This window comes from Callionymus lyra, chromosome 2, assembly GCF_982586985.1.
Source record: "Callionymus lyra chromosome 2, fCalLyr1.hap1.1, whole genome shotgun sequence".
Lineage (NCBI taxonomy): Eukaryota > Metazoa > Chordata > Actinopteri > Syngnathiformes > Callionymidae > Callionymus > Callionymus lyra.
In genome coordinates this window covers 41308083-41335934 of record NC_141819.1, presented here as the reverse complement: position 1 = coordinate 41335934, position 27852 = coordinate 41308083, and the positions used below count along the sequence as shown (strand labels likewise).

The 27852-nt window shown below is 36.7% G+C and overlaps 1 protein-coding gene across 10 annotated transcripts in view; it reads right to left on the bottom strand.

The window, feature by feature from the left end:
* Positions 1-27852, bottom strand: part of fryl (furry homolog, like) — a 75500-nt gene that overhangs the window by 40753 nt on the left and 6895 nt on the right. For 4 of the 10 annotated variants that reach the window (XM_087785268.1, XM_087785267.1, XM_087785270.1 and 1 more), the window contains exons 1-12: positions 22623-23088; positions 20225-20275; positions 8668-8876; positions 8402-8455; positions 6222-6361; positions 6056-6152; positions 4830-4909; positions 4518-4598; positions 2917-3085; positions 2061-2153; positions 1895-1993; positions 909-1010 (exon numbers count right to left, since the gene is read on the bottom strand). In XM_087785268.1, coding sequence (XP_087641394.1) covers positions 909-1010; positions 1895-1993; positions 2061-2153; positions 2917-3085; positions 4518-4598; positions 4830-4909; positions 6056-6152; positions 6222-6361; positions 8402-8455; positions 8668-8876; positions 20225-20275; positions 22623-22899 — 1452 coding nt within the window. In that variant the 5' untranslated portion in view covers positions 22900-23088. Of the gene's footprint in view, positions 1-908; positions 1011-1894; positions 1994-2060; positions 2154-2916; positions 3086-4517; positions 4599-4829; positions 4910-6055; positions 6153-6221; positions 6362-8401; positions 8456-8667; positions 8877-13187; positions 13798-20224; positions 20276-22622; positions 23090-26655; positions 26712-27852 lie in introns of those variants that run through there. The other 6 variants (XM_087785266.1, XM_087785269.1, XM_087785275.1 and 3 more) reach the window with 5 other exon arrangements.

Here is a 27852-nt window from a genome sequence, read left to right as displayed (position 1 = left end):
TATTTCTATATTTCTAGAAGGTTATTGGCTACAGGGTTAAAAACAGAAGACGAAGAATGAGATCTAAAGTAATCTCTGGAACACAACAGCCACCACATTAACTTGTTAGAGTATCTGGAACACAATCTGAAGTCACCAGGCAACTGATCACAAACAACCCGACGAGGAAAAACTGCCACAACTTCACAAGGGAACGATTAAAACAGAATCACAGAGGACGACAAGACGACTGCACAAGACCATCAGGAATCATTGGAGAGTCCAGGAAGTCAATCAACGACCCTCGGACCATGTTAACGATGTAACCAGTCATTCACTCAAACTTGATTCGAGTCAGATTTCATGAAAAGAGTGTGGAAAAGATCAGTCGGATTTGAGAAATCATCAAAAGAAAGGATTCTGAACAGCACTTGAAGGATTTAGCTTGTTTAACTTAATTAGCACGTGGCCCATGAACACTGAAGAAGTTAGAGAAATGGAATCACGCCGTGATGATTACAGCCAACACGAACTTTGATTTGTCACAAAATCTCCATGTTCAAACCCTAAAAAGTCCCCGTTATCAAATCAAGTGCTATTCCTGTTTCAATTGAGGACAACAGAGAAGCCATGTTGATCTTCAGCAGCAGCACAGAGCGCGTACATCGAGTACTTCTGTTCTTTCAAGGTCATTAGTTAGACTCTGAAGAAGGATCTGATTAAAGTGGTTAAATGTAATGTTATAAAACATTATAGTTCTAAAATAAAATGACAAAATGCCATTAAAGGTTACACAACTCCAGTCATAAGACCAGTGAAATTGAATTCAAGATCTTCACAATAAGAAGAGTCGAGACAAGAGAAGCTCTGTGCTGCTCTTCAGAACTATGGACTTCCCCTTCATGTGATCTGGTGTTGAGCTGCGTTACCTTCAGGTGTGAAAGACAATTCTGGAGGAAGACGTGCCAGTTGTTGAGGAAGAACTGCTTCTGACTCACACACATCAGACAAGTCACGAGCGGATAAAGAGCCTGAGGAGAAGAGTCACAATGTCAAAGGAAAATTCAAATTTGAAAAAAAAACATTTGAAATCCAACTTTATATGTATAAAATTTGGATCTGTTCTTTCAAGATCAATGCTCAATCATTTTTCACACTAAAATATTGACAACTTTCCTCCTTCGCTTGTCTAGGAGTTAAGATGTTAAGATGTGGAATGCAAAGGGAATGTTTCTTCAAAGATCTGTTTAAAAATGTTTAATTCATGTTATTTACAATTTCATATAAAGGTTTCATATACCAAAGAACCATTTTTTAAGATCCCTCCAATTGCGCAACGTGATATCTTCCTATGCACGCTTTATTGTATTATCTTCTAAAAATATTCTTGATTTGATTTGGAAAATTGATTCCTGTAAGAAGAACATTTAACAACAACAGGTCAATTAACACCGGAAGATGGCAATAAAATAACTTATCATCGATTTTTCTTTTCTTTTTTTAAACACCACTTTACATTAATAATAAGTTAAAATCAGCCAAAACAGTACTACCACATCAACATTACTTGAGGGGTGTATCAGAAAAAGAAAAACATTTTTTTTAATTCAGTCCAAGTCTCAAATGGAACCAATAAATCATTTAAAGAATGGAAAATTAATATTATATTACAAAAATATTATATTATGACGAAGAGGAAAAACATCACTATGATCAGTTTCAACCGTTAGTTTGTATTTTACAGTATAAAAAAGGTTTGTTTTTTTGTCGTGACTCTTGCGAAACCTCGTCCTGACGGAGGCTTCAGGATTCTATTAAGCCCTTCAACCATTTTGTCAGGATTCATCAGTTGAGAATGACTGCTCAAGTCAAAACCTGAATTTAGGAGAATGAAAAAGCAAAGTTCTTTTCTTACCAAAGAGTGCTTCTTTCTGGAACTGAGGTCGAAGGTTGTCTGGTACAGCATCTCCACAAAGTTCTTCAGGCATGGAACATTGACTTCATTTTTAACCGCCTGGCGAAGGAAAGGACAGAATTAATGACCATGGAAACAAGTGGGCGGTTGTTTCATTTGTACTCACTGCAGCTACAGGGATGAGGATCTCCACAAAAAGACCAGCGAGAGCATGCTTGATGTCCTTGTCCTTGACCTCTAGGAAGTACTGAGCACATTCCTGGGAGGAAGAAATGTTGAAAATCTCACAAAAGGATTCAAAAGTTATAAATCCACAATATATATATATATTGAGTTTCATCAACACATGTTTATCCAAACGCCTGTATATAGAAAAACTAAATAAAGTACTAGTAATATAACTAACCGCCTCTTTACAGTCCATTGAAAAGAATTGTAGCGTATCCATGTACATAAGACATTTTAAAATTTGAAGCAGATATTTGGAAAACCCATGTGAAATATAAAAAACAAATGAAAAATAAAATCAATTTTAAAACTGCAAAAAAAAGGAAGTTGTTTGACTATATTGAAGGACATTAAAAAATATTTGGAAACAATATATGGACATAATGATTGGAGAGAGAAAAACAATGACTTGGAAAATTCTATCTGTGAATTTAAATGTGTATTCATAGACGTGTAGGTGTGTGTTAAAGTGTGGACAAATGCCTATTTATGTTTGTTGTTTGATCATTATTTTTCTCCATATTATTATTTCTATTCTATTTTTATTCACCGCTGTGGTGTAAAGAAAAAAAACAAGACAATGAATGTTGACCCCAGTTTAAAGATCATTATGAAGTATTATGCTGGAAGTCCATTTACAGAATGGCTCATCTGAACTTTGACCATGATTCAGGCTCTAAGGGCTACAGTCGAGTTGATACAATGAGACAGCAATAAAACGTGTCAACTGCAGTTCAACAATCCACTATCACACTGACACACAAATGTACGCACGTGTAGGATTCATAATTTACCTGCATGAACTGAAAAGACGCCTCAAAATCCTCCACTGGGTACATCTTCACTCGGAAGAACTTCATGCCCATGATGAGACTGATGATGCTCTGAACGATGTATGGACTCTGTTCCTTTTGTCGAAGCTCCTTCAGTTCCGTGATGAATTTCTTCCTCACTGCTGGAAACCTGAGCACAGAGATCAAGAGTTAACACTTTCTGCAGTGTTTTAATATCAGGTTTAGCTTTCAGGGAACATTTTCTTTTTCTCCATAAACGTATTTATTGTTTTTATTAGTTCCTAATAAACTCCAATGAATAGTTTTCAAATAGCATAAAAGTCCAGTCTTTTTCCTTCTGCCAAGAAACTTCAACTTTTAAAAGATTTAATTTCATCTCTTTCACCCTATAACAAGTGAATAAACTGAACATGTGTCCAGTTCTATGCAGTAACATGTTTGTCCTGCAATTCACAGAAAATAATGGCGCAAGGACGGACAACACAACTACTCAGAGTGCTGTGAGATCGTGGCATGGATGCAGGCTGACGTAGCCAAAATTTGTGAAGATTTGGTGAAAATCAGCACTGAGAACGTTGCAGAAGAAAGAGAAAAATAAATGAAAAATGGCTCTCACACCATCCAACATATAAAAAGTGGACTAGACTTTTAACCCTCTCTCGATCGGAACAATTGTGACTTTGTAACATCTACTGTTGTAAATTGTTATACGCAACAAGAATCTGTTACCCCAAAGTGAAATAAGCGCTGATATAAGATATGATTATGATTTACTACTACTACTATTTTGAGGGTAATGGGGGGCGGGACTAGATAAGCTTCTGCTTCTCCCACGTCACCTTTAGGGACAGGCATGTAATATATTAACTACGATGAAATGTGATTTTGATGATTTCAACCGACATGACCAAAATAAACGATATTCATTCACTCATTTAAAGGAAACTTGTGCAGAATATAAATGCTTGTTTTTGACCATTTTAACTCCATTTCTCTCCAAAACATTATTAATTTTCACACACCAACATACAATAAAACAATGTGCCATTTTCCTTATTGCATTTAATAAAGTTCGATCAAGTCACGTTCAAGGTGTTGCCTGGTGAAACTAATATACCAACATTTTTAGATTAAATTGAATTTAATCTAATTTATTGAATGGAATAAGAATATCAAACTAAACAATATGTTTCATTTTGAAAATATTCTATTTTTTTAAATTAAATTGTTTAAAGAACAAAAAATATTGCTTTCCATTAAAAATATATTTAATTAAATGATCCAATAAAAAATAAATGTAACCTTTACAAATACAAACGAAGGAATTAAATTATTCAAAATATATGTAAAAGCTTAAAAGAAAACTCTTATTCAACCCTTCAATATTCCGATGCCACCAATATGCCTCCATATAATTTCTCCATGCTTTAAGACAAATGCAATTTCCCTTTTAATCCAGAAAGCAATAAATTATAGAACTCTGACAACACAACTCTTTTATATCATTTTGGACGTTGAGGTTTTCATTTGAGGAAATGGCTGGTTCCAGATAAGAGCCGATCTTTGTGACATTACAACATTTCTGGGCATGTTCAACTTACTTTGACTGCGTGAGAACACCGATGACCTCTGCATACAAGTCTGCGATGATGTGCACGTTGCCAGTGTTCGGGCCACAGTATCTGTGAATGAGGTGAAAGTTAAGAAGTTGCTTGTTGGTTAGTACGATCAATAGGAGTGTTTTTGGCCATGAAACTGAATCCACATGGTTTAGAGACACATTAGCACAAAGGAAGTCTATTCAGACCAACATTAATGACGAACAATCCTCAGAAAAGTCAGACTCCTGCTGAGTGTGAAGCAATCAGGACCTTTTTATTCAACGGCTAATCCTCGCGACTGTGCCCACTTACCCCTCTTTGTGTTTAAAGTGCTTGAACGCCAGGTTAAGAACTTCATGTACTAACGCATCTGGCACTGGGTGAAGCGGAATCTGAGACACAAACACAGAAAATCTTATTAGAGGCATCGATTGCTTCATTTCTTTTTTACCACCCTCCCTGAGGAGAACCAGAAGCCCAGCCAAAGTAGCTTCAGTCTGGTCTCCCGGACTCCCCTTTGAGAATGTTGACTTGGGGAGCTTTTTTTTTTCTTACTAAATGAACGTGAAGGGAATGTGCAGTTCTGTTACTGTTGGGCCGTTTTTTTTTAACCACAAACATTTTCACAGACCAGTTCTCAAAAAGGACAGCAAAAAACAAGTGTTAACTGCATAAAAAATATCCATCTTCTTACAACGCTGAATCATCTAATATCCTACAGTGATTATCCCCAACAAACTCCTAAAATATTAATACTTTATATTTACTTTGATGCATTGTAACAATAACAGCAACTTGACCTCTATTTTTTCAAAACAAGATGGCATTCAGACAGTATTAATCAAAACAACATAAATTATATCAATATCTTTTTCTTTTTGTGAGGTCCTGTGGTTCGAGACTAATAACTATACAGTTATCAGAATATTGAATATTTAAACTTAACATTTAAAATGTTCAAACTTTGAAGTTTAAATCATTTTTGTTTTGATTATGCATTGAATTATTTTTTTTTTTTTAATTTAATTCAACAGTTTCTATATTGATAGATTTTTTTTTTTCCATAGAATATACACACACACTATGTTCTTTATTAATTGTAATAATTAAAATATATACCGTACCCTTATAGATTCATTGTAAAGATGTTCACACTATTATACCAACATTTTTATATTGAATTTAAAAGGTTACAAATTGAAAAAAATATTTCATTATTGTAATATAAAACTAAAAATATTTTTTCATATTATTCACGTTTTTAAACTTAAATTCTAAAACAAATCAAAAGAAAATAAACCTGTCAATATACAATTAATAATTCAAGTATTAAGTATATAATTCAAGTATTCAATAAAAATAGATTCAACAATTTAATATAGAAAATATTAAATTGTTGTTTTTTTTGTAATTAAAAAATAAATAGTTTTAACATTTTACTAAACAGATTCAACCATTCAATATTCTGTTGGCACTGGTTTTCTGCTACATTAATCTTTTCATCGTTATATAAAGAAAAATATGTTTTGAATACTTACTTGTTTAAGAACTTCCACTGAAACTAAACAAAAAATGAAGTCTATGGCCAGGTCCCTCCTTTCCTGAAGGTAATCTTTGTCCCGATGCTGCTCATCTCTGAGAGGCAGGAGAGAAAATTCATCATTTTAATTAAGAAAAAAGTTAAACATTTAGGAATTATCTTACCCTTTTGACTTTGTACTAGATCGAGGTCTGTACTCGTAGGACTCATCTTCAGTGCCGCTCTGTCTTCGGTACCAGTCGAACAGTGTGCGCAGTAGAGAGGGCAAACAGTGTTCTGCTATGGAGCTCATAGAGCTTATTAACTAGAAGGAATGAGAACATCACACATCTTTTAATAGCGATCATTCAACCAATACTAATACTTAACAAGCAAACCTTTTTTTCCTCCCACAGTTCATATCTTCTCATTGAGATAAAAAATAAAGAGTTTATTCTCTAGCAGACATTTGAAAAGTTACCCAATGTATACAAAAGTATTAATATTACATACATTTTTTTCAAGAGAGGTAAAAACTGATCATATCGTAAACCACCTAGATCTAGTGCTATCCAAAATAATTAAAAATAAAATAATTCTGAAATCAGGAACTTTACTATAGATTGTTATTTCAATATTTATATCTAGACAGAGACATGCATTGTGCAATGTGAAACATCGTGTCGCTTTATTTATAAAGATATGACACTATTTTTAGTCTTGGATTCCTCCTCAGATGTCTAATTATTACATTGTATGTATTCAATACTACTGTAAAGGAATATCCATCACACAGTTGTTGTGATATGAAATGTTATCATCTGTGTTACATCTTGAAAAGTAAGGTTCACCAAACTGTGCACCCAGTCCACATGTAAACTATGTTCTTACTGCAGACACAAAGGTGCAAACAGGATCCAACGAGTGTGTGGTTAGAGGTGAGATGGAGTCGCTGGATTACTGAGACGTTAATAGAAGCGCGACCATAGGACTAATAAGTTCCAAACACTGGATCAGCAGTCTGTATGCATCAACGATTATGCTCAGCCAAGTAAGAAATAATCCATAAAAAATGTTGTGCTTTATAAAAATGCCAGAAAATAGGTATGGAGTTTGGAGAAATAGAAAAGCATGTGTTAAGATCAGCTCAGTGTTGCTGGTCAGTGCCAGTGTCCAGGCATGTAGGAGAAGGGCCACGCTCGTTTGCAGGAGAGTTATGCAACTGCTCTCTCTGCCCTTATGGCGCCGGGCAGATGTACTCCTGCAACGGATGCTGATTTACTGCCTGGGATGACACAGCGATATTCTCAGCTCTCACTCTTACACTCTATACCTATTTTCTTCTGCCTTACTCACAATTGGGACAGCTGGATCTATAGTGCCATATTGGCTTTGTGTAGTGCTGAACAAAGCACTCTGCGGCACTTCCATTGTAAAGAGTTCTGCACCAGCTACAGACGAGCCTCCGACAGGCCACTGAATGCAGGATTGATTGGATGATGCAGGCTTACAGAATACTGCATATAGAACGAGGAAGCTCCACTCTATGGAAGTATATCAGTGTCATCAGAATATTTAATGTGGAAATTAACATTTCAAATGTTGAAACTTTTAGATTTTTTTAAGCCTTAAATAAAAATAAATAAATATTTGAATCCAATATTTTCCTAATTAATATTTTTATTTCATTTTATTACGTATATAGTTTGTTATTGTAATTCCCAAAAAATCGAAATTAGATGTTCTAAATTCAACATTTTTAATTTTTTCCGCCTTTTCAATTGAATATAAAAACGTTGGTAAAATGCTGCCAACAGATAATTCATCTGCCATGATGAATTCTTCACATGTTACATGTTCATCTGCGTGTCAAATTATTGGCTGAAAGTAGCTGAGTACTCTTTCGGTATTGTCTGGTGGCTGTTTCAGGATTTTCTTCTTTTATTTAAAAGGCTAAAAATAAAAACGGCACCGCAGAATGGCTGCCTAGGTGCTTGGTTCTGTTTTTCTAATGCTCATGTCATCTTATTTTATTTTTGTACTGAAAATCATAAGTTGTGTTCGCAACACTGGCAATAAAGGTTATTATATATATATATATGATATTTTTTATTTATTGAAATAAGAATATCAAACTCTATGTGTAAAAAAAGAACAGTTAATTCTGACTTTTTTTTTTAGCTAAATTATTTAAATAATCTAATAATTCAACCTTATAAAACACAAATCATTTAATTAAATTATTCAATATAGAAACTATTGAATTCAATGATTCCAAAAAATGCTTAAAAACAACAAACAACATTTGAAATTCATTATTGTGATGGCGCTGATATACTTCCTCAGCCATTAAGCATGGACTTACTTGATCAAATTGTGCGTCTTCTCCTCTCTGTAGGGATCTGGAAAGTGGTTTCTCCTGAAAAAAAGAATGAAAATATTAACAAGCAGCTCTTCTTGGATGTGAATTTAGACTCTTATCAGTTTCAAGTAATTAATACAAATAACATATTTGCATTACAGTGGCTATTAGCATCTGTCAGTATTGTAATCACATCTTTCTATATAGCCCACTACACTTTTTTATGGATCGAACATTAAATAAATGGTATAAATCTCTGGATCACTTACCAGCGGTTCTGCCATCACCATCTCAATCTTCTTCTCCGCCAGCACAGCAAACTCGGCAAACAGACTTTTGATGACGAACTCCCCTGGCTTGAGCTCGGGGTCGATGGTGATGTTGGACATGGTGGCGATGTTGTGTTTTTCCCACGACAGGGGGGTCACTGACGAGGGGGTGCGGCGTCTACTGGCGCTGCTGCTGACTGGTGCCGAAGCTGCAAGAGGTCAGAGGGCAGGTTTTTAGGTCATACAGTGGGAGAAGGAACATTATTGCCAGACAAAGAACAGCACTCGTGTCCTGAAACAGGAACAGAAAAGCTTCCTCTAAAGGTCATTAAAGTCACAATCAGGCACAATTCTTATGCTCATCTTGGAATTTTTTATAGCTTGAAATAAGATATAAAAAACACTTTGTAGCTTAATTGTTTTGTTTCCGTTCTTCACATGATTACTTAGAGATGTTTTATCATTAATAATCCTTCAGTGAGATAAATGGTAATTGTCTCAAGTGTAGGAAAATATTGGTACACTTAAAACTCAAAAGTTGTTGTTTTTTCCTTTACGATACCATATCAATATTCAACAGCACCATTGTTTTTTGCCTTCAAATAATGTTTCAGTGTTATGATAGTTTCAACAAAGTTTGTGGAACAATGAAATCCTGTGAGACCCCGGCGATGACTGAGGACGAGAGGATACAGTCGACTCCAGCAGCTTTTAAAGCTGATGTTTGGACATTTTCTGCAACGCCAGAGTCAAGTTCTCAGACAATACTAGAATATATTGCGATATATTGTGATACTTTCGGAACAAGGATATATCATATTACTGCCTGTGTATCGTGACACGTATCTTATTGCCAGAATCTGGTCAATACACATATGTAAAATTCAAAAAGTTAATGAGGTGTAAGGTGAACACCAAGTGTCAAAAACAGCTTCCATAAACAATTCTCAAGGCAGAGCAAAGGCTAACCTACAACACTGATCCTGGGCCATCTGCAGCCACAGGTGGGGGAGGTGCAGGCCAGCATATTGCGTTAGCTGCATGTCGCCTCGTGTTGTCCAGCAGCACAGAGAGCCTTTCAAGTATTTCCCCCTTTGTTTACTGTGTCTCACCAACACCCCCGGTGACGTCACATAGTCAGCTCCTAATGTCCAATCAGTGTTGCCACCCTGCACCAGTCGACCTCTTGTAATTCTACTGTAAACACAGTACATACCATGTATATTCATGATCATCCACCAGTCTTAAAGCAATATAGTTCATCAAACATTTTGTTTGAGTTTTTACTGATTTTTACCCGCTTTGTCTACGACTGGAGTGAGTTCTACCACATCTCTCAAATGATATACAGTGAAGAATACTTGTGTTAAAAAGAAGGCTATGGCGGCCAAATCCGGAACATCATGTCATTTATGTGGCCCGGCAGATGGTTTGCTCAAACTACTATGATGTTTATTGTGTGACTTATAAAGCTGTTCAAGATAAGATGAGGAACAGAGATCATTGATGTCTACATTTATACAGAGACTTACAATAACAGTATAACCAGCTCAAAGAAATATGTGTGGTAAGGGATACACGATAATAATCAAGATAAATCAAGCCTCCAAAAATGAAAGGTCTATCAAGCACAGTTCTGAATTTGTAATAAGGTTCCAATGCAATTATTGGCTACAAATTCGCTTCACTTTAGACATTTTTTAAGCAATTATGAGTGTTTGAAACATTTTTATTTCCAACCATCTTCAAAAGAACAAAATTGAATAGCCCGCTGTCATCTAGCGATGCAAGTGCATCAGTGTACAACTATTTATATTTCCCAATCAAACATCATGTCGTCGGATCTGAAGCCAACTGCACAAGAAGAACATGATAATAACATTTCCAGGAATTTCCCTTCTGGAATTGTGTGTTGCAAAACAATTACAATAACAAATTCATTGACAGACCTCAATGCTACCAAGAGAACATGCTATTTGGGACCAACAACAAGTCAAGTCAAATCTTACATAGAAAAGAAGATGCCGTATTTGCATGGATTTCCTAAAAGTCCTAAATGTGTACACTGCCATTGCAAAACATGGGAACTGGCCACGGCACAGGATTACACAACTATTAGAGCAGTGACTCCACCTTGTCACAGTTATAATGGAGCACTCCCAAACACTCTACCCTGTCAGGACAACCAGAAACAACAGGGCAAACACACATACTGATGGAATGCATGCCTGTGAGTACACCCTTTTTTACTTGGAAACAAAAGAACCTGAGTTTGTGCACTGTGGCACGACCAGTTGTGTGATTGTGTCCTGACAGGCTTGGAGTGACAAGTTGCAACTAGTTTGGGATTAAATTGTTCTGGGGTTTCACAAAGTAGTAAATATGTTTCCTTGAGATTAAGAAAAACACATCTGACATCACAAATGTGAGAAACATGATACACCCACCGCACTGGGCTCAACACAGGAAACGGACAGATGACAAATTCATAAATAAATACAAGTGACGTTCAGCATGACGGACTATGTTGCAATGCAGGCCTGGAAAAGAACTGGATTACCTAATTTTGGGATGGACATGAATAGGCATACACATAAAAAATAAATGTCATACAAACATCTAAATTACAGTCCAAGCCAGGGAGTGAACTTATTTTCATGTTTACCATCTGTAACCAGCGCCGCTTTAAAAGTAAATAGAAGTATTGTTGATATGCAAGGTTTCTTGGAAGCCAATTCTGGTATTAACATGTTTAATGGTTTAGGGTTAATCATTTCTTTATAATTGCTGTCACCAACAATCTATGTTTCTGTAGGTCATTATATCAACATAAAAACATTGACCTGTATTGACTCTTTCACCACAAGGGCCACATAAAGACTCTTGGCAGCCCAGACTTGGCCCCCGAGCTTTGAGTTTGATACATATGGCTTATAAAATATATATATAAAAAGTGGAGACTGAAAAAGGCTATGTGATTCAAATCCATATAAAAAAGATGACCTAATATATAAAATAATTAAATTGAGTTGTTGTTTATATTGCATGTATGCATTTTGGAAAGAAATTAACTAATGAACACGTTTTTGGATTATAATGGATTTAAATTCATAACAAAAAATAATTTGCAGTTTGAAATGGATGTCATTTTATTTAGTTTATTGCACATAAAATGTTTATTAGGAGTGTAAGAAAATATTGACACACTTAGATATCGCTTTTTGTTAATAATGTATTGATATGAACACTGTTTTTTTTGTTTTTGTTTTTTTTATTTATTACCAAGTGAGGACGAGAGGATACAGTCGACTCCAGCAGCTTTTCGAGCCGATGTTTGGACATATTTTGGTTTCAAAACAAATGAAAGCAGTTACGAATTTGTCAAGAGTCATGCGGTCTGTAAATTATGCAACACTAGAGTCTCAGACAAGACTACAAATATAACCTTGTTCATAATGCATCACAATATATTGTATTGTGATACGCATCAGATTCTTGCCAATGCACAGCCTAATGTGTAATGAGCATTACGTTTTAAATGTACTTGCCTTCCGCATAGCCAATACAATTTGGGAATGAAATCATGGTATTATTAATAGTACTTTCTTGGTACTAGATATTAATTAAGTGAAAATTCTGCCCATACACTTTTATTTATCTTCATTTAAGTAGAGAACTCAGTTCTAAAGTCTAAGAACAAAGACATCAATGAGATAAAGGGAATAAGGAGCATGCATGCAGAACCATCAAAGAGAGCCAGGCGCTACTTCCTGCCCACCTGAGCATAATGCAGGGCCCATCTATAGAAATCATCTTCAGGACAGACACAGCCCAGAAGTAGTCAAGTGTTCGTCACACCTTCTTTAATTTTAGAATTTGCAAACATTAAGACTGAAAAAGGTTGGCATCTAATCTTGTTTCCTCTGTGGAGCTAGAGATGTTTGCTTGTTAGCATTATCCAAGTATACATGTATGATACCTGGACAATTATTTGCTATAAGATAATGCTAGCATCAATAAAAACATCTCATTTAACAGTCATGTTGCTAATATGGCAGTTTTTAAGGGTGTTGCGGTTTTGATGCTCAATGTTTATTTACATGTAAAAGGTTTCCAGAGCAACACAGTAAACGTGTGCTAATCATTGACTATCAGGTATAAGTCCCAAAGTACTTTAGTGGTTTTATCTATGGAGTAAATATTGAATCAGTGTGCTGCAATATAGTAACACATAGACACCCAAAAGGTAATACCTCACCTCGGCACACAGCAACTTTTTGAACAATCCCTACACAGTTAAATAAATATATGTACAGCATGATGTCATCCGTTTTCTCTTTTAATGCATATAATAATTTAATTCAATTGACCGCATTTGCGATGCAATACTGTGAATATTGTTGACTCGGGAAATAATATGCGATTAATGAAAACGAAAAAAAAAAGGATTTTCTCAGCTGAAATCAAACCAAAGCATTAGCAAAATCTTAAGATATGTGCAAACTTGTAAAGGTACTCACAACTGCTACTCCACGACTTCAGCAGAGACTTAATGCTGATCTCAAAGAAGACAGAATCCTGCAGACTCAGCATGGCTGATCTCAAACGTTAATCAGAAGGCACAAAATTTAGAGATCTCCTCGTTTTTACTTTCACGGGGTCCGAGCATTCCACCCGCTGAAATGAATAAGCCTGGAGAAATGACTTATGATGCAGGTCATCACTCCCGGGTCCCGGGTGGAGGTGAGGACTACCCTCCACAGGTGCCAGCGTAACGCTGCATCCCAGAAGAGCCAAGGGTGGGTGCACTGTAGTCCGCCTGGGGAAGCGGTGCCAGTTTGTCTTCAGTGCCAACAAGTTCGGGAAGAGTGAAACCACCCTGCTCCAAAAGTAATATATATTTAGTTACTGCTGTCCACTTTCCATTCCATCCTGCAATCTTTCCGCACAAAACACAAGGCTGACTGAAGTTTTACTCCAACAAAAATAGCAAAAACTTTATATTCCTTTCTCTTCCTTTTCCTGGGTTTTGTCTTTACCAATCCGGGTGAGCAAGTACTGCGAGCCAACCTTTGTCTCCCCCCCAAAATATTCCCTCTTCCAATTGCAAGCAGCTCCCTCCTCTCGTTCTTTTACCGATGCCTGATCCTTTCTCTCGCACTGTGAGAGCTTGTTTCAACAGCAAACAGAGGGGAGGCGGGAGCAGCGTATGGGGGTGGGTGATGTCATCAAAATGCTGCGAGTGTTCCCTGGCTACGGTTCAGCAATGCATACGCATGTCAGGACCGCTACTGTGCTGCTGATGCTCCTGCCCCTGGCCAATCACAACACCACTTCCTGTAGGCTCCACAGCAATACTGATGCGTCATTCCTGACTGCAGCAAGAGAGAGAGGGAATAATTGGAGGAGAGATGAGAAAGAAGCTGCACAAGCGGTGGGAGTGCACATAATGACCACAAGCCTTGCCCACTGATCCTAACAAAAAGTTCATTGATTGAAAATGTTATTTCATTCCTTTCTTAAAACAAAACCTTCCATCTTCATGTCAACTCCCAAATATCTTTTCCAAAAAGACTAAAATATCTGTGCTTTTAATTTTTTTTAACTACACCCATCACCGTTCTCTCCATTCCTTAAGTAAACACAAACTGAGGAGAGTCATCCGCATTACATCATAGTTCAATCCAAAAGCGACCAGACGCATAATGGCAAAGAGAGAGAGCAACACTGCATGGGTAAGAATCGTCCCAGTGTTGGAGCGAAGGAGCAAAACAAACACCTAATTCATCAGATATTTTAATCATGTGTTGATGGTCGTCTTCTCTTGGAGGACAGATCCGCATGACATCAAGTCATTTATAGCCAAGCACAGGATTAAGTCTGTTAACAAAATATTTTCAGGGAACAGAACAGGGAGGCCTGCAAAAAGACAAATGCCCTTTGTCTTGTGTCTGTTTGGTCTTGATTTTCCCTCACCATCAGGCTCTGGCTGTGTCACATGCCACTACACAAGTTATGCAAAACAAGGCAGAGCTCATTGTAAACAGTCACAACACTGACCCGATTATGATTTGCTTTTGAAAACTTTAGACGTATTATTCATATGTGAAAACAAATCCAGGCATTTCTAAAGTTGACATGTTCACTAGTAAACACAACACAAGCTGCAACAAACTTGAGGTCAGAGATGAGTAATATCATAAAATATTAGGGATGTGAATTGAGAAGAATCTGGAAACACGATACGTATTATGATACAGGTTCAACAAGAAGACATATTTGGATACTGTAAGAACAAGGGAATATAATATGACCTTTGATGACTGGAGGGATATTTAATTGCGATGGAAATATAAAAAACATCATGGATATTTGTATGTTAATTATATACAAATAATCTATACAGTGTTTTTGAATGTCGATACAGCCCAATTCATTATTGCGTTAGTTAAGGGTATCGTTTCTTTCATCTCTATTTGATGATCAATTCGTTGATTTTCACATTGAATCAATAATATACAGTTTTTAACAGCTTTCTTTTTCCTTCTATATTTGTTAAACAAATGGATCTTTTGAGATCTGAAAGACTCAAGTTTCACCGAGTCAGGTTTTCTTCCCACACATTCTGTTCTCCTGACTTTTTTTGGAATGCAAAAGTTATTCTGTGTATGTGTGCCCTGTGACAGACCCCTTGCCTGTCCAGTCTAAACCAGTTCCACATGCAAAGTCAAACAGATGGAGGCACAGTTCAGAATCAGACCTTTCTTGACCAGTGAGACATGACGGGCTTTATATTAATCTGAACAAGTCTTACTGCAAACCGTTTAATAAACCATAAATAAATTGGAAGCCATAAGAAGGACAGTGTAGATCTGGATTGTCAAACTGGATCAGACATGGGCCAACATATTTTTAGCAGTTTAAGTGAATATTTTCTACTATGATTGAGACAAATATCCAGCGGCCCTCGAGTTTACCACTAGTAGCGTAGTTTAAAGCCATTAAAGCTAGTTCAAAAATAAGCTTCATTTTCATTAATCTTTTTTTTATTCCGTTGATCAAAAGCTAGAAAATGCCTTCATGCTACATTTTGGGTGACTTTCAAGCTTGTACAAACAAAGATAACAATATTCTGTATCAGACACAGAAGCTCTTGAAATCTCAATAGAAATATTTTGGATTTTTATTCTTTAAATACATTTAAAGCATCATTGAAAGACTTGTGATTAAAAGTAAAACAAAAATGTATGTTAATGATATTTTTCCTTTAAGAGTTTTATAATCTGGCTTAACCCATTTGTATTATAGCTCGTAATCAGGTTAGCACTCTTTAAAAGTGTATTCAACATTTTAACACAAACACTAGCGTCAGCCATAAGTGAAACGAAAATATTTTGGATGAACAAAATACAAATTTGATAGTTTTCCTGAAGTATATTCATTACAATATATTTTTAATACAATAAAAAGGGGTTGATTACAATCTCAAATCATTTCTTAAAACAATTACATACAAGTATATTTTTAACACGCTGCGGTACTAGACCACTTCAAGTATTATCAGCACGGTACTCCATAAAGCATGTCTATCAAATGCAACTACAAAAAGGGACAACATATTTAAGCCGTATACATCACTTCACATCATTTGTTGAACACCCCTATCAACCATCTCATTTATGTCAGTTTCCGTTGTTGACATCAGTAATTTCTGGTCCTTTGCTTCAACATCTTTATAGGTCACAATATAACATTCATTAAATCCTCTAATTTTGAGCCAACCGTTGGAATGCCAAATAAGGTGACTTATCTGGCTGGATTTAAAATATTTCTTCATGGAAGTGTGCTGATGTTTATTCCATCAGGTCAGACTCCTCTTGAAGAATTTAGTGATGTCACAGTCATAACAAAAGCCCTAATAGAAGTCACAGGACAAGAAGATGGAGAGAGATAATATCACCACATTAAAAGCCTGAAATACAACATTTTATTACAAGCTAATGAGTGAATCATTCAGCAGCAGGCATCGTTTTCCTGTGAACTACATTTTATTGTATGAGAACTGTAGAGGGAAGAACTGGCAACAACATCCCTCAGGGGAAGTCAAGAACCATGAGCCGAGTTGATGCTCAAGACATCAAATAAACATCATTACAACCCACTTCCTGGAAAGACGAGCTCCCTGATCAAATAATCTCAACTAAATGCATAGCTGAGAAAAGTAGCTCCATTCACAAAAGAGGGAGTGGTGACTGACAGCTAGCCATTCTGATGGCAGACAGTATAGTGGAGCGGTTTCTCCCAAGAGCCTACAGGCTGGAGGATGCATTTCCTGTCCTGGCCTCTCTGAAGGGCAGTGGTGGGAACCATAATCGATAAGAGCTGTAATTCAATCCCTGACCTCCCTGCCTGGGCCACAGAGGACGTGCCTTTTAGACGCATCCCATCAGTCTGGATTTGTACTGCAAATCTGCATTACAGCGACCAGAGTTCTTGCTGTACGCCTAATTTTTCAGCATTAACAACCCAATTCCTGTTTCAACATCTATAAAACAGGGTAATAAAACACACAAAACAAGGCAGTAAAAGATAATCACACAAGATATTTCAGTAAATACTTGCAGGTGATCATAAAAACTCAAGCTTAAATTAGTAGGCCAGGTTCCCAATTGGTAAAATATCCAATGCATTACATTAGATAATAAACTAGGTATTTTATAATCAATTAAATTCGGACTAAAACGTCAACGGCATAAAAAAGATAGAAGAGAAAAATAAGAAAAACACACAAGCAGCAATAAACAGTGAAAATATGGAACAAGGAGTTAAAAATTCTAAAGAATAAATCATTATACAACAGTATGTTGAGGTAAACAATATCAACTCTAAAGTGAAAGAAAGCTGTTATGGAGAACCCCAAGGACTCGTCCTGGGATCCATATTCTACATTGCATATGACATTTGTGCCATTTCGCCATTTTGGAGAGGATTGACGAAATGTTGAAGAATTGATGAAAAAAAGCAGATGAATTTTTGACTAAATATATTTTATATATATATATATATATATATATATATATAAACTATGTGGGGTTACTCATGGGGAAGTCTACGTGTTTAATACAGACTAACTAAATACACAAAGAAAATGGCCCAAAAATATGCATGCATATCAGAATCAGTAACTTTTATTGCCAGTGTTCTAAAAACTAAATAGGAATTAATTATGTTTTCATTGATATTACTTGCATACATTGATACACTGTACACATCTGCACAAAGGTGGGATTACATTTACTTAACAATGTGGCTCTACATATACTAGATAAATGTAGAACAAATGAGCTTTTTGTTATTAAAAGCTATGTACTTTGCATATAGTATTGAAACTACTGAATAGAAAAGAGACCAACACTGATAGCAGATTCAGAAATAGAGTGCTACCATAAAATACATTACAAACATCTGATGAAGATGAACCTAACTTTCGTAAACAAATATGCTGAATTTAGTTTGTCGTTGACAAGAGTAATTATCAACAGAAATGAATTCAAATGTCAGTAAGCGATGGAAGCAACCATAATTATTTCAACCTTGTATTGCTAGGCAACGACCTTATGCCCACTTTTAATGTATATGCAATTAAACATTTTAGAGTCAAAATCACTCGTCAAATGAACTACCAAATAATGATGGTCAATGCTTCAATAAGAAGAATGCAAGAAACACAAAATACACCTCCTCTTATATTATTTTTGCCATTTTAAGTTCAGAATCTATCATAATTGTACCGAAACTTATATTTAATTAGCATAAATCACAACCCATGACTGAAGAGAAATAAGTCAAACATCTATTTGAAAGGTTACTGGAAGACTCTAAACAAGAGGGCACTTTTACTGGTACAACTAGAAAAAAAAAACAAGAATGTTTGGCAACTAAAGCAAAATACTGTTGGACCAGTGGGAGTGCTAGCTTTTTGGACAGTCCACAGTTAACTCCCTGCGCTCTGGCAACATTAAGATAGGTGTGCTTGGTACAGTATGGTTCTGGGAGTGAGGTAACCATCCAGTGTCTTTCACAACTGCTGTGTGTGTTACATAATGTAGAACAACACTGATGTTTGATTATTATTTTTTTTAACTTTTGTACTTATTATTCAGACCCTGGAGGGAATAATCAGTTTCTCAGATGAAACACAGATTTATATTTTTAGCTTCATGTGAATCACTTTCTTGATCAAACCAATAGCAGTAGAACCTCTATGGTCTGTGTACCTTCCATTCATTCCATTTTTGACTTGTTGGCAGTTGTTGTTGTTTTAGTCATATTAGTTGCATTTAAAGTAGGTGTAGTAGTTGCATTTGGAATAATTGTAGTAGTTTCATTTGAAGTAGGTGTAATAGTTGCATTTGAAGTAGTTGTAGTAGTTGCATTTGGAATAATTGTAGTAGTTTCATTTGAAGTAGGTGTAATAGTTGCATTTGAAGTAGTTGTAGTAGTTGCATTTGGAATAATTGTAGTAGTTTCATTTGAAGTAGGTGTAATAGTTGCATTTGAAGTAGTTGTAGTAGTTGCATTTGAAGTAGTTGTAGTAGTTGCATTTGAAGTAGGTATAGTATTTGCATTTGGACTAATTATAGTAGTTGCATTTTAATTTACTGTAGTAGTTGCATTTTAAGTTGTTGTAGTATTTGCATTTGAAGTTGCTGTAGTAGTTAAAATTGAAGTAGCTGTAGTAGTTAAATTTGAAGTAGCTTTAGTAGTTTTATTTTAAGTTATTATAGTAGTTGCAATTGCAGTTCCTGTTTCAATTGTATTTTAAGTTATTGTAGTAGTTGTATTTTAAGTTATTGTAGTAGTTGCAATTTAAGTTGCTGTAGTAGGTCAAACTGAAGTAGATGTAGTAGTTAGATTTCAAGTAGCTATAGTAGTTGTATTTTAAGTTATTGTAGTAGTTGCACTTGCAGTTGCTGTAGCAGTTATATTTTAAATTATTGTAGTAGTTGCACTTGCAGTTGCTGTAGCAGTTATATTTTAAATTATTGTAGTAGTTGCACTTGCAGTTGCTGTAGCCGTTGTATTTAAATGTATTGTTGTAGTTACACTTGCAGTTGCTGTAGCAGTTGTATTTTAGGTTATTGTAGTAGTTGCACTTGCTGTAGCAGTTGTATTTTAAGTTATTATAGTAGTTGTACTTGCAGTTGCTGTAGCCGTTATATTTTAAATGATCTGTAGTAGTTGCATTTTAAGTTGCTGTAGTAGTTTTATTTGGTGTAGTTTCAGTATTAGTAGTAGTTGTATTTGTAGTAGTTTAAGTTGGAAGGTACACTGACCATCTATGGACTGTGGATGAACGAGACAACTCAAGACTGACTGCTCGATGGCAACACAAGGGAAACACCTTAAAAGCTCACCGAGCCTGTTTGCAGTCCTGCAGCTGGGCGTGGACCTCGTGGCAATTAGAGAAAAAGGGGAGCATCATCCAGCACGACACATTATTATCTAAGCCGACCTCGATGACTGATCGCATAGTTTGACTGATTGCATAACTCACCATTGTGGTCGTGCTGTAAAAAGGAGACTTTTCTAAATTGTCGGATGTTTCCTGGTTGGAGAAACAAAACAAACAGTGAAAGAATGAATACAAGCCGCTCGGTCTAATCAGGAGAAATCTTTTTGGCTCCACACCAGTGTGAACCTCTAAACTCCTGAGTCGTCTCTTCACACACGTTAGAAGCACACACACAAGCAAGCCAACAAGACGTCAAGACGGACTTTATGCAACTAGGATCAGTTAAAGACATTTTACTCACAACTAAAATGTATCATTAATTGTGGGATAATGGGGTATGGAAGTAAATCAGGGTAATACAAATATTTATTGTGTATTGAAGTTTTCTTTTGAAATCCCAATAATTAAAAAAAAAATCTTTTGTAGCCTTTTAAATTCAATAAATAATAAACTTAGAAGCACATATAACCAAAACTGTTTGAGTGACTGCTGTTAGGCTGACACTGTTGAGCTCATAATTACTCAAATAAGTGCTGCCGCACTGATCGATCAGCTGGCCAAATTATTGGCGATGTCTGAAATCCTTCCGTGCGCAGCTTTTTATGTGCCAACAATGCATTCAATGACATCAGGATTGCCATAGTGCGTTCCAGACTCTTGGGTAAATAACGGAAATCACTTCAATGAACAAATGCAGACACAGAAAAAAAACATGGGCTAAATTGCAATTTGCTAAATCTTTGAGGAAGAACATACTATTATTAAAGTGATTTAAGTGAAGTTACACAAGTGTTGTCTGCACTGAAGTTATTTATTTTATTTAACACCCAGTTTTTGGGGTAGGTGTAGTAAACCTTTAAAGGTTGTGTTCTCTTGTACATTGTTGTAGTTGTTACTAGTGACTTTAAGTGCATGTGTGTTTCAGTTGTTACGAGTGACTTTTGTGTGCAAGTTTCAGTTGTTACGAGTGACTTAAGTGCATGTGTGTTTCAGTTGTTACGAGTGACTTAAGTGCATGTGTGTTTCAGTTGTTACGAGTGACTTTGTGCGTTTATGTCGCTACTACCGACTTGTGTGCGTTTATGTCGCTACTACCGACTTGTGTGCGTTTATGTCGCTACTACCGACTTGTGTGCGTTTATGTCGCTACTACCGACTTGTGTGCGTTTATGTCGCTACTACCGACTTGTGTGCGTTTATGTCGCTACTACCGACTTGTGTGCGTTTATGTCGCTACTACCGACTTGTGTGCGTTTATGTCGCTACTACCGACTTGTGTGCGTTTATGTCGCTACTACCGACTTGTGTGCGTTTATGTCGCTACTACCGACTTGTGTGGGTTTATGTCGCTACTACCGACTTGTGTGCGTTTATGTCGCTACTACCGACTTGTGTGGGTTTATGTCGCTACTACCGACTTGTGTGGGTTTATGTCGCTACTACCGACTTGTGTGGGTTTATGTCGCTACTACCGACTTGTGTGGGTTTATGTCGCTACTACCGACTTGTGTGGGTTTATGTCGCTACTACCGACTTGTGTGGGTTTATGTCGCTACTACCGACTTGTGTGGGTTTATGTCGCTACTACCGACTTGTGTGGGTTTATGTCGCTACTACCGACTTGTGTGGGTTTATGTCGCTACTACCGACTTGTGTGGGTTTATGTCGCTACTACCGACTTGTGTGGGTTTATGTCGCTACTACCGACTTGTGTGGGTTTATGTCGCTACTACCGACTTGTGTGGGTTTATGTCGCTACTACCGACTTGTGTGGGTTTATGTCGCTACTACCGACTTGTGTGGGTTTATGTCGCTACTACCGACTTGTGTGGGTTTATGTCGCTACTACCGACTTGTGTGCTTTTATGTCGCTACTACCGACTTGTGTGCTTTTATGTCGCTACTACCGACTTGTGTGCTTTTATGTCGCTACTACCGACTTGTGTGCTTTTATGTCGCTACTACCGACTTGTGTGCTTTTATGTCGCTACTACCGACTTGTGTGCGTTTATGTCGCTACTACCGACTTGTGTGCTTTTGTGTCGCTACTACCGACTTGTGTGCGTTTGTGTTGCTACTACCGACTTGTGTGCTTTTATGTTGCTACTACCGACTTGTGTGCTTTTATGTTGCTACTACCGACTTGTGTGCGTTTGTGTTGCTATTACCGACTTGTGTGCTTTTATGTTGCTACTACCGACTTGTGTGCTTTTATGTTGCTACTACCGACTTGTGTGCTTTTATGTTGCTACTACCGACTTGTGTGTGTTTATGTTGCTACAAAAATGCGTAGAGTGAGCAGAAGAAGACATCAACGTTTTTGAGTGAATGATCATTACAGCAGCAGTTTAGGTGTTAATTTAAGGAACCCAGCAAGGGGACATTTGATTTTTAATTGTAAATAATATACAATAGACAACAGCTTTGACATCGATCCTACCTTTGACAGCTGTTTTGTTACTGCTGGAGGACTTGGACGTACGCAACATTGGCTCGACCTTGGAAACCAGACCCACTACATCTTCCTCAATGGTCTGCCCCATGTTCAGCAGGCCGAGCCTCCTCAGCCGAAGGAGTCGAGAGCCCGACTCCCTGCTGTGTGGTTTTGCTTGTTCAAGTCCCCCTTCACCTGATATTACAGACGGCACCAGGCTCTTTAGAAACTCCATGTTCGTCTTCCTCTCTGGTGAGTAGTCCAGAAGCCCGTCCCAATCCATTACCCCATAGCAGCAACTTTCTTCCCAAACTGACTATCTTGCAGATGCTACGCTCAGGTGAAGTCCTCACCACAGAATCAAGGTCGGTGTAACCTGGACCAGCACACCATGTCAAAGTTTAACCCCTCAATGGCAGGTGAACCACGTAGCCAGCCCACTGACTCTTCCTCCATGGATCCAACACCTGTCTAATCACAGCAGAGACAGAAAAGCAAACAGACATTGCACTTTTCCTGAGAGGTGATGTAATTATGAGTAGGCAGGGCTACGCCTGAGTGCCAAGCACTATCTGGGGTGGAACTAGAACATGTTTCACAGGAGATAGCGAGCCTCGGCCACCAGCCAATCACTACAGAGAAGACACCAACCGCACCCTTCCCAGCTCACCAGTGTGAGCGACACGGTGTCAAACAAGAAAACTTGACAAAAGCTACACTTGCCCAGCTGCGTTCACTGATAGCCACTATCACCACCAGCTGCTCATCCTTTTTCAAAATCATGCACAACTATACTTGGTTGTTTTCTTTCACTGTATATCAAAGCTCCTCCTCCTCCTGGTATTTCAAGGAGGAGCGCAGTTATGCCTTAAAACCAAACTGAGAGCTGCCTTCATGCAGCAAAGAAAATAGACATCAGAATGTTGACTGAAAACAACTCGACAGCCAGAACTTTGCTGCCTAACAAGTTTTGTACACACAGTTCTGTAGAAACAAAAATAGAAGTCGATGAGACTCACACTTTTCTTCCATAGCAATGCCTCCATGTAAAGCTGCACATCCTTTTTTGAATAATGTGTAAAGCAATGCAGGAAATCTATAAATCTTAACCAAATTAAAAGATATTCACTTACTATGTAGTGTCAACAATGAAAATGACATAAACATAATACTTTCGTAGAAAGTCAATTTATTATAATGTCTTATATAGCAGTGGTCCCCTAACCACCATGCAGTGGACCTGCACTGGTCCCCGAGGCCGCATAGACAGAGAAAATAAATTAAGATTAGTGCCTGAATTCATTTTTAAATAGAGTGTTTTTCTCCAGTCATATAAGCATGTGACTGTGTCAAGACGCTTTTTTAATCAAGTTCACTCAAAAACAAAGTAAATAATTATCAAATAAAATTATTTGATAATTATTTAAACAAACTCTATATGGGACGAGGGGGTGTGAGAAAATATAAAAATGGTGATCTATAGTAATGTTTTTTTCACGATACTGTATTGATATTCAACAGCACAGTAAAGATATATATATTTTTTTAACAATAATTAGTTTTGTTTTTTTTAACTTTAAAATCATACTTTATATAAGTAGTGAGTAAAATAAACTAACTATATTTTCTATTTCAAATTATTATACAAATATTCACAGCATTTAGCATTTCATTTTTGTGTTGCAATTAAACTTGTGGCCGCTAGATGGCAGCAGTCATTACGCCTTATGCAACTAAAGGAACAATGAGATCCTGCGAGGTGCCGATGATGACCGAGGACTAGCAGATACTATTGACTTCAGCAGCTTTAAAGTTGATGTTCTGTCATATTTCGCTTTCAAAACAAAATAAAGCAGTAACAACTTAGTCAAATACTCGAACAATACAAATATATCCCCGTCCCTAAAATATCACGTTATATCGTATCTTTGCCCCTGTATTGTGATACGTATTCTATCGCCAGATTCTTGCAAAAAGAAAATGTAGAAACCAGCTGAGGGCTTCTGCTGATTCAGCTTCATAGATTTAATTTGTGTAGGTCATGCCATTTTATTTTTTGTAGGCTGGTGCATGAAAAGTATGACTACAATGAACCAGTCCATGGTGCAAAAATGGCCATGTTAGAGTGATACTTTTATACACATTAAAATATGTTATTTCACACAAAGAACTACAGACTAAGTCATTATATTGTAGTTTCCTTGTTTAAAAAAATAAAATAATAATAATAATAATAATAATAATAATAATAATAATAAGTACAGATCCTAAAAGCTGGCCCACAGTATCAATGCTGCACTCGAGACAAGAATGCATCATCAGAAAGGTCAGAACAAAAACAAGAAATGCAAGATAAAAATTGTTCTATGTACACCAAGTTGAATAACTCTGTTAGGAGGCTGATGTATTTGAAGGCAGTACATTGTACATGAACAGAAGGACAGAGCAAGGGATGACTGATGACACAAAGATAGCCATCACTGGCTGGAGCACCACAATGGCCAGAACATGCAGCTGTGGGTTGCTAGGGCTCAGCCTCTGGTGCTGTTCAGTAAGAACAATACCCCTGAACAGGAGGCCCAGATCCCAATCAGTCCAGGAATGTGAAAAAGGAAGCTCTGGGAACAATGTGCAGCGTTCCTATGCCGTTCGCTGTCCCACCCGCCTCTGGTTCTGCTTTCAAGCAAGAGAAAACAGGAAAACTTGTAGGTTGGGCCCAGCAAGCACAGTTCTGTCAGCAGTGGGACTAAACAGTGCATGGCCAGGACTAGACCTACTGCAGTACAACTAATGACTCTAGGATTGTACTTATCTGACCTGTAGTTGTGGAGCCATGTGGAGATCAAAACAGTTACACTGCCCCCTACTGGTATATCTCCCAACTGCAACTTTCTATTAAAGAAACTATGCCACATGTAAATGTAAATATAAATACGGAAAATTTCATTATTTCCTTGAGCTCAGTGTTGAGCATTAATTCAGAGGACCATTCAACAAGTAAATTGAAGTATATCAGTGCCATTAAAAGATAGAATGGTTGAATTTAACATTTCAAATGTTGAACTATTGTTGTTTTTAAGCATTGCATTTTTGGGTTTTAATAATTAAACTCAATATTTTATACGTAGAAAGGATTCATTTTTTAAAAATTAAATAATTGAATTCAACTCTAGTGTTATCTCTGGGATAAGGTGACCCCGTTGCCCTCTCTGGCTTCAAGTAATACATATGCAGTGGTGGAGGTCGTTCCCCTTGACCCAGTGAAAATACAAGGGATACCACATTTGTTGTGGGGCCTTCCGGTCACCAGAGTCAACACAAGGGTTAAAAATGTCTATATAGAAAGGTCGAATTTGTTTTTATTGAATAACTGAATACAATAGTTTCTCATTTAAAAGTTGTTTTTTTTAGCACATTTTTATTGCATTTTAACTGGCACCAATTTAATTTCATACAGGAAAACAATCGATGAAATTTGTATCAACAAATGCAAAAAATGTGTTGCGCAAAAGTTACCGAACTATGCAGCTTGACACAGCACACAAAACAGACGTTGTTAAACATTCGGATACAAAGTGATCCAGCGGGTTCTTCACAGTCCTGAATGGACAGTTGTGAGGCGACCCGCAGTGAACTCTGTCGTCAACACTCAAGAACGAGACCTGACCAGGCCTGGGACTAGAAATGCCTCTTCTGGTCAACACTCGTTTCCATTCTAAAATCATCTCCAAGAAGATACAAAGAAGGAAAAGCACAGGAAAAATAGAGGATACTATCGAGGTAAAATGCCATTTAGAGTCATAGATTATATTTGAGGACTCAAAGCAGGCTGTAATAAGACTTTAGTGTTTAATTTAATGTCCAGATGTATTAGAGGTTGTCAAAAGAACAGGAAAACTAAATAAATGTTCAGACCAAGTTTACATAAAAAATGCCTATTAAAAGCACCAAGTTGAAATAATTTGTACGAAAGGACCCAAAAACAGAGCAATGCGATCGAAACCCCAAATTCCCAAGAAACCACACAATTGTGACGTACCTTAAGGCCATGGAGGTAGGAATAAAATTGGGGGGAAAAGGCCAAAACATCCAGCTCTGAAAAAAAGAAAGAAAAACTTATCAATCTTGCAGTTAACGGGAAACTTTTGTCTAACCTAAATTTTCAGTTTTACCATATTATTGTTTACAACTGTAGATTCAAGAATGCAAGTGTATCGAAATATATAGTTTTGAATTGTATAGTGAGATTAGCAATTCTACAGCCCTGGTTACAGCATTAGTGTTTGGTTTTATTAAACAGACAGATTCATCGCAAAATCATGGTGGGAGAAGAACTCAGCCAAAGGGAAAACACGGTTTCTGGCTGGATGAAATGATGTTAAGCTCAAATATTTAACGGTTAGAGCTGCCACTTCAAGAGGACGACAATCAAAAAAGTCAACAAAGAACACTTGCTGTGCACACAAATTAATTGGCACTCATGTCACACCTGAGATTTGTTGACATGCTATAAACACCAATATAAAAATGTTGTGGTGCTGGTTTAACAAGTTCTTGATATTGTTATTCCAGTTGTTTGTATCATATCTCTTCCAAATATTACAGTTTGTTTGATCACTGCAAACAATATTGATGCTGCAAATATACATGAAGAGAATTAATCACTTTGTATCGTTTGAAATTAACATTCAGACCAACTCAACCAATCAATCAAATTTGAAAGAAAAAAAACAACAACATTAATTATATGTTTATTATCGATTTTGAATATATGCCTCACAACAGTTGCCTGGTAGCACTTTCAGCCATTAATATAAATATTAGTCTGACAGCCAATTTGTGTTTAATTTAAGAAACATAACATACGTTTATCTACAAAGTTGTTACATGAACTCTGTTGAAGTAGAGAATGCATCTGCTGTCTGCTATCATCGTTATTATGATTTTTATTAAATCTTTTAATTGTTTAAAATAAAGCAGTGATACAAGGAAATTTTAGATTTTAAACCAACATAAAATCTTACTTATTACATGTTCAAATTTGTAAGACTTTTGATAAGTCGAGTCCATTCAAATTCATGATTCCATTCATAAATGTAATGCCTCTAAAGACTTTTGAAGGATCCACTGGGAACCCTGGAAAAGGTGAAGTCAGATTCTAATTTAGACCGATGTGCGTGTGTCTCAAGTAAATCTTGTTACATCATTAATGTCGTTGTATCGGGTATATATTTGG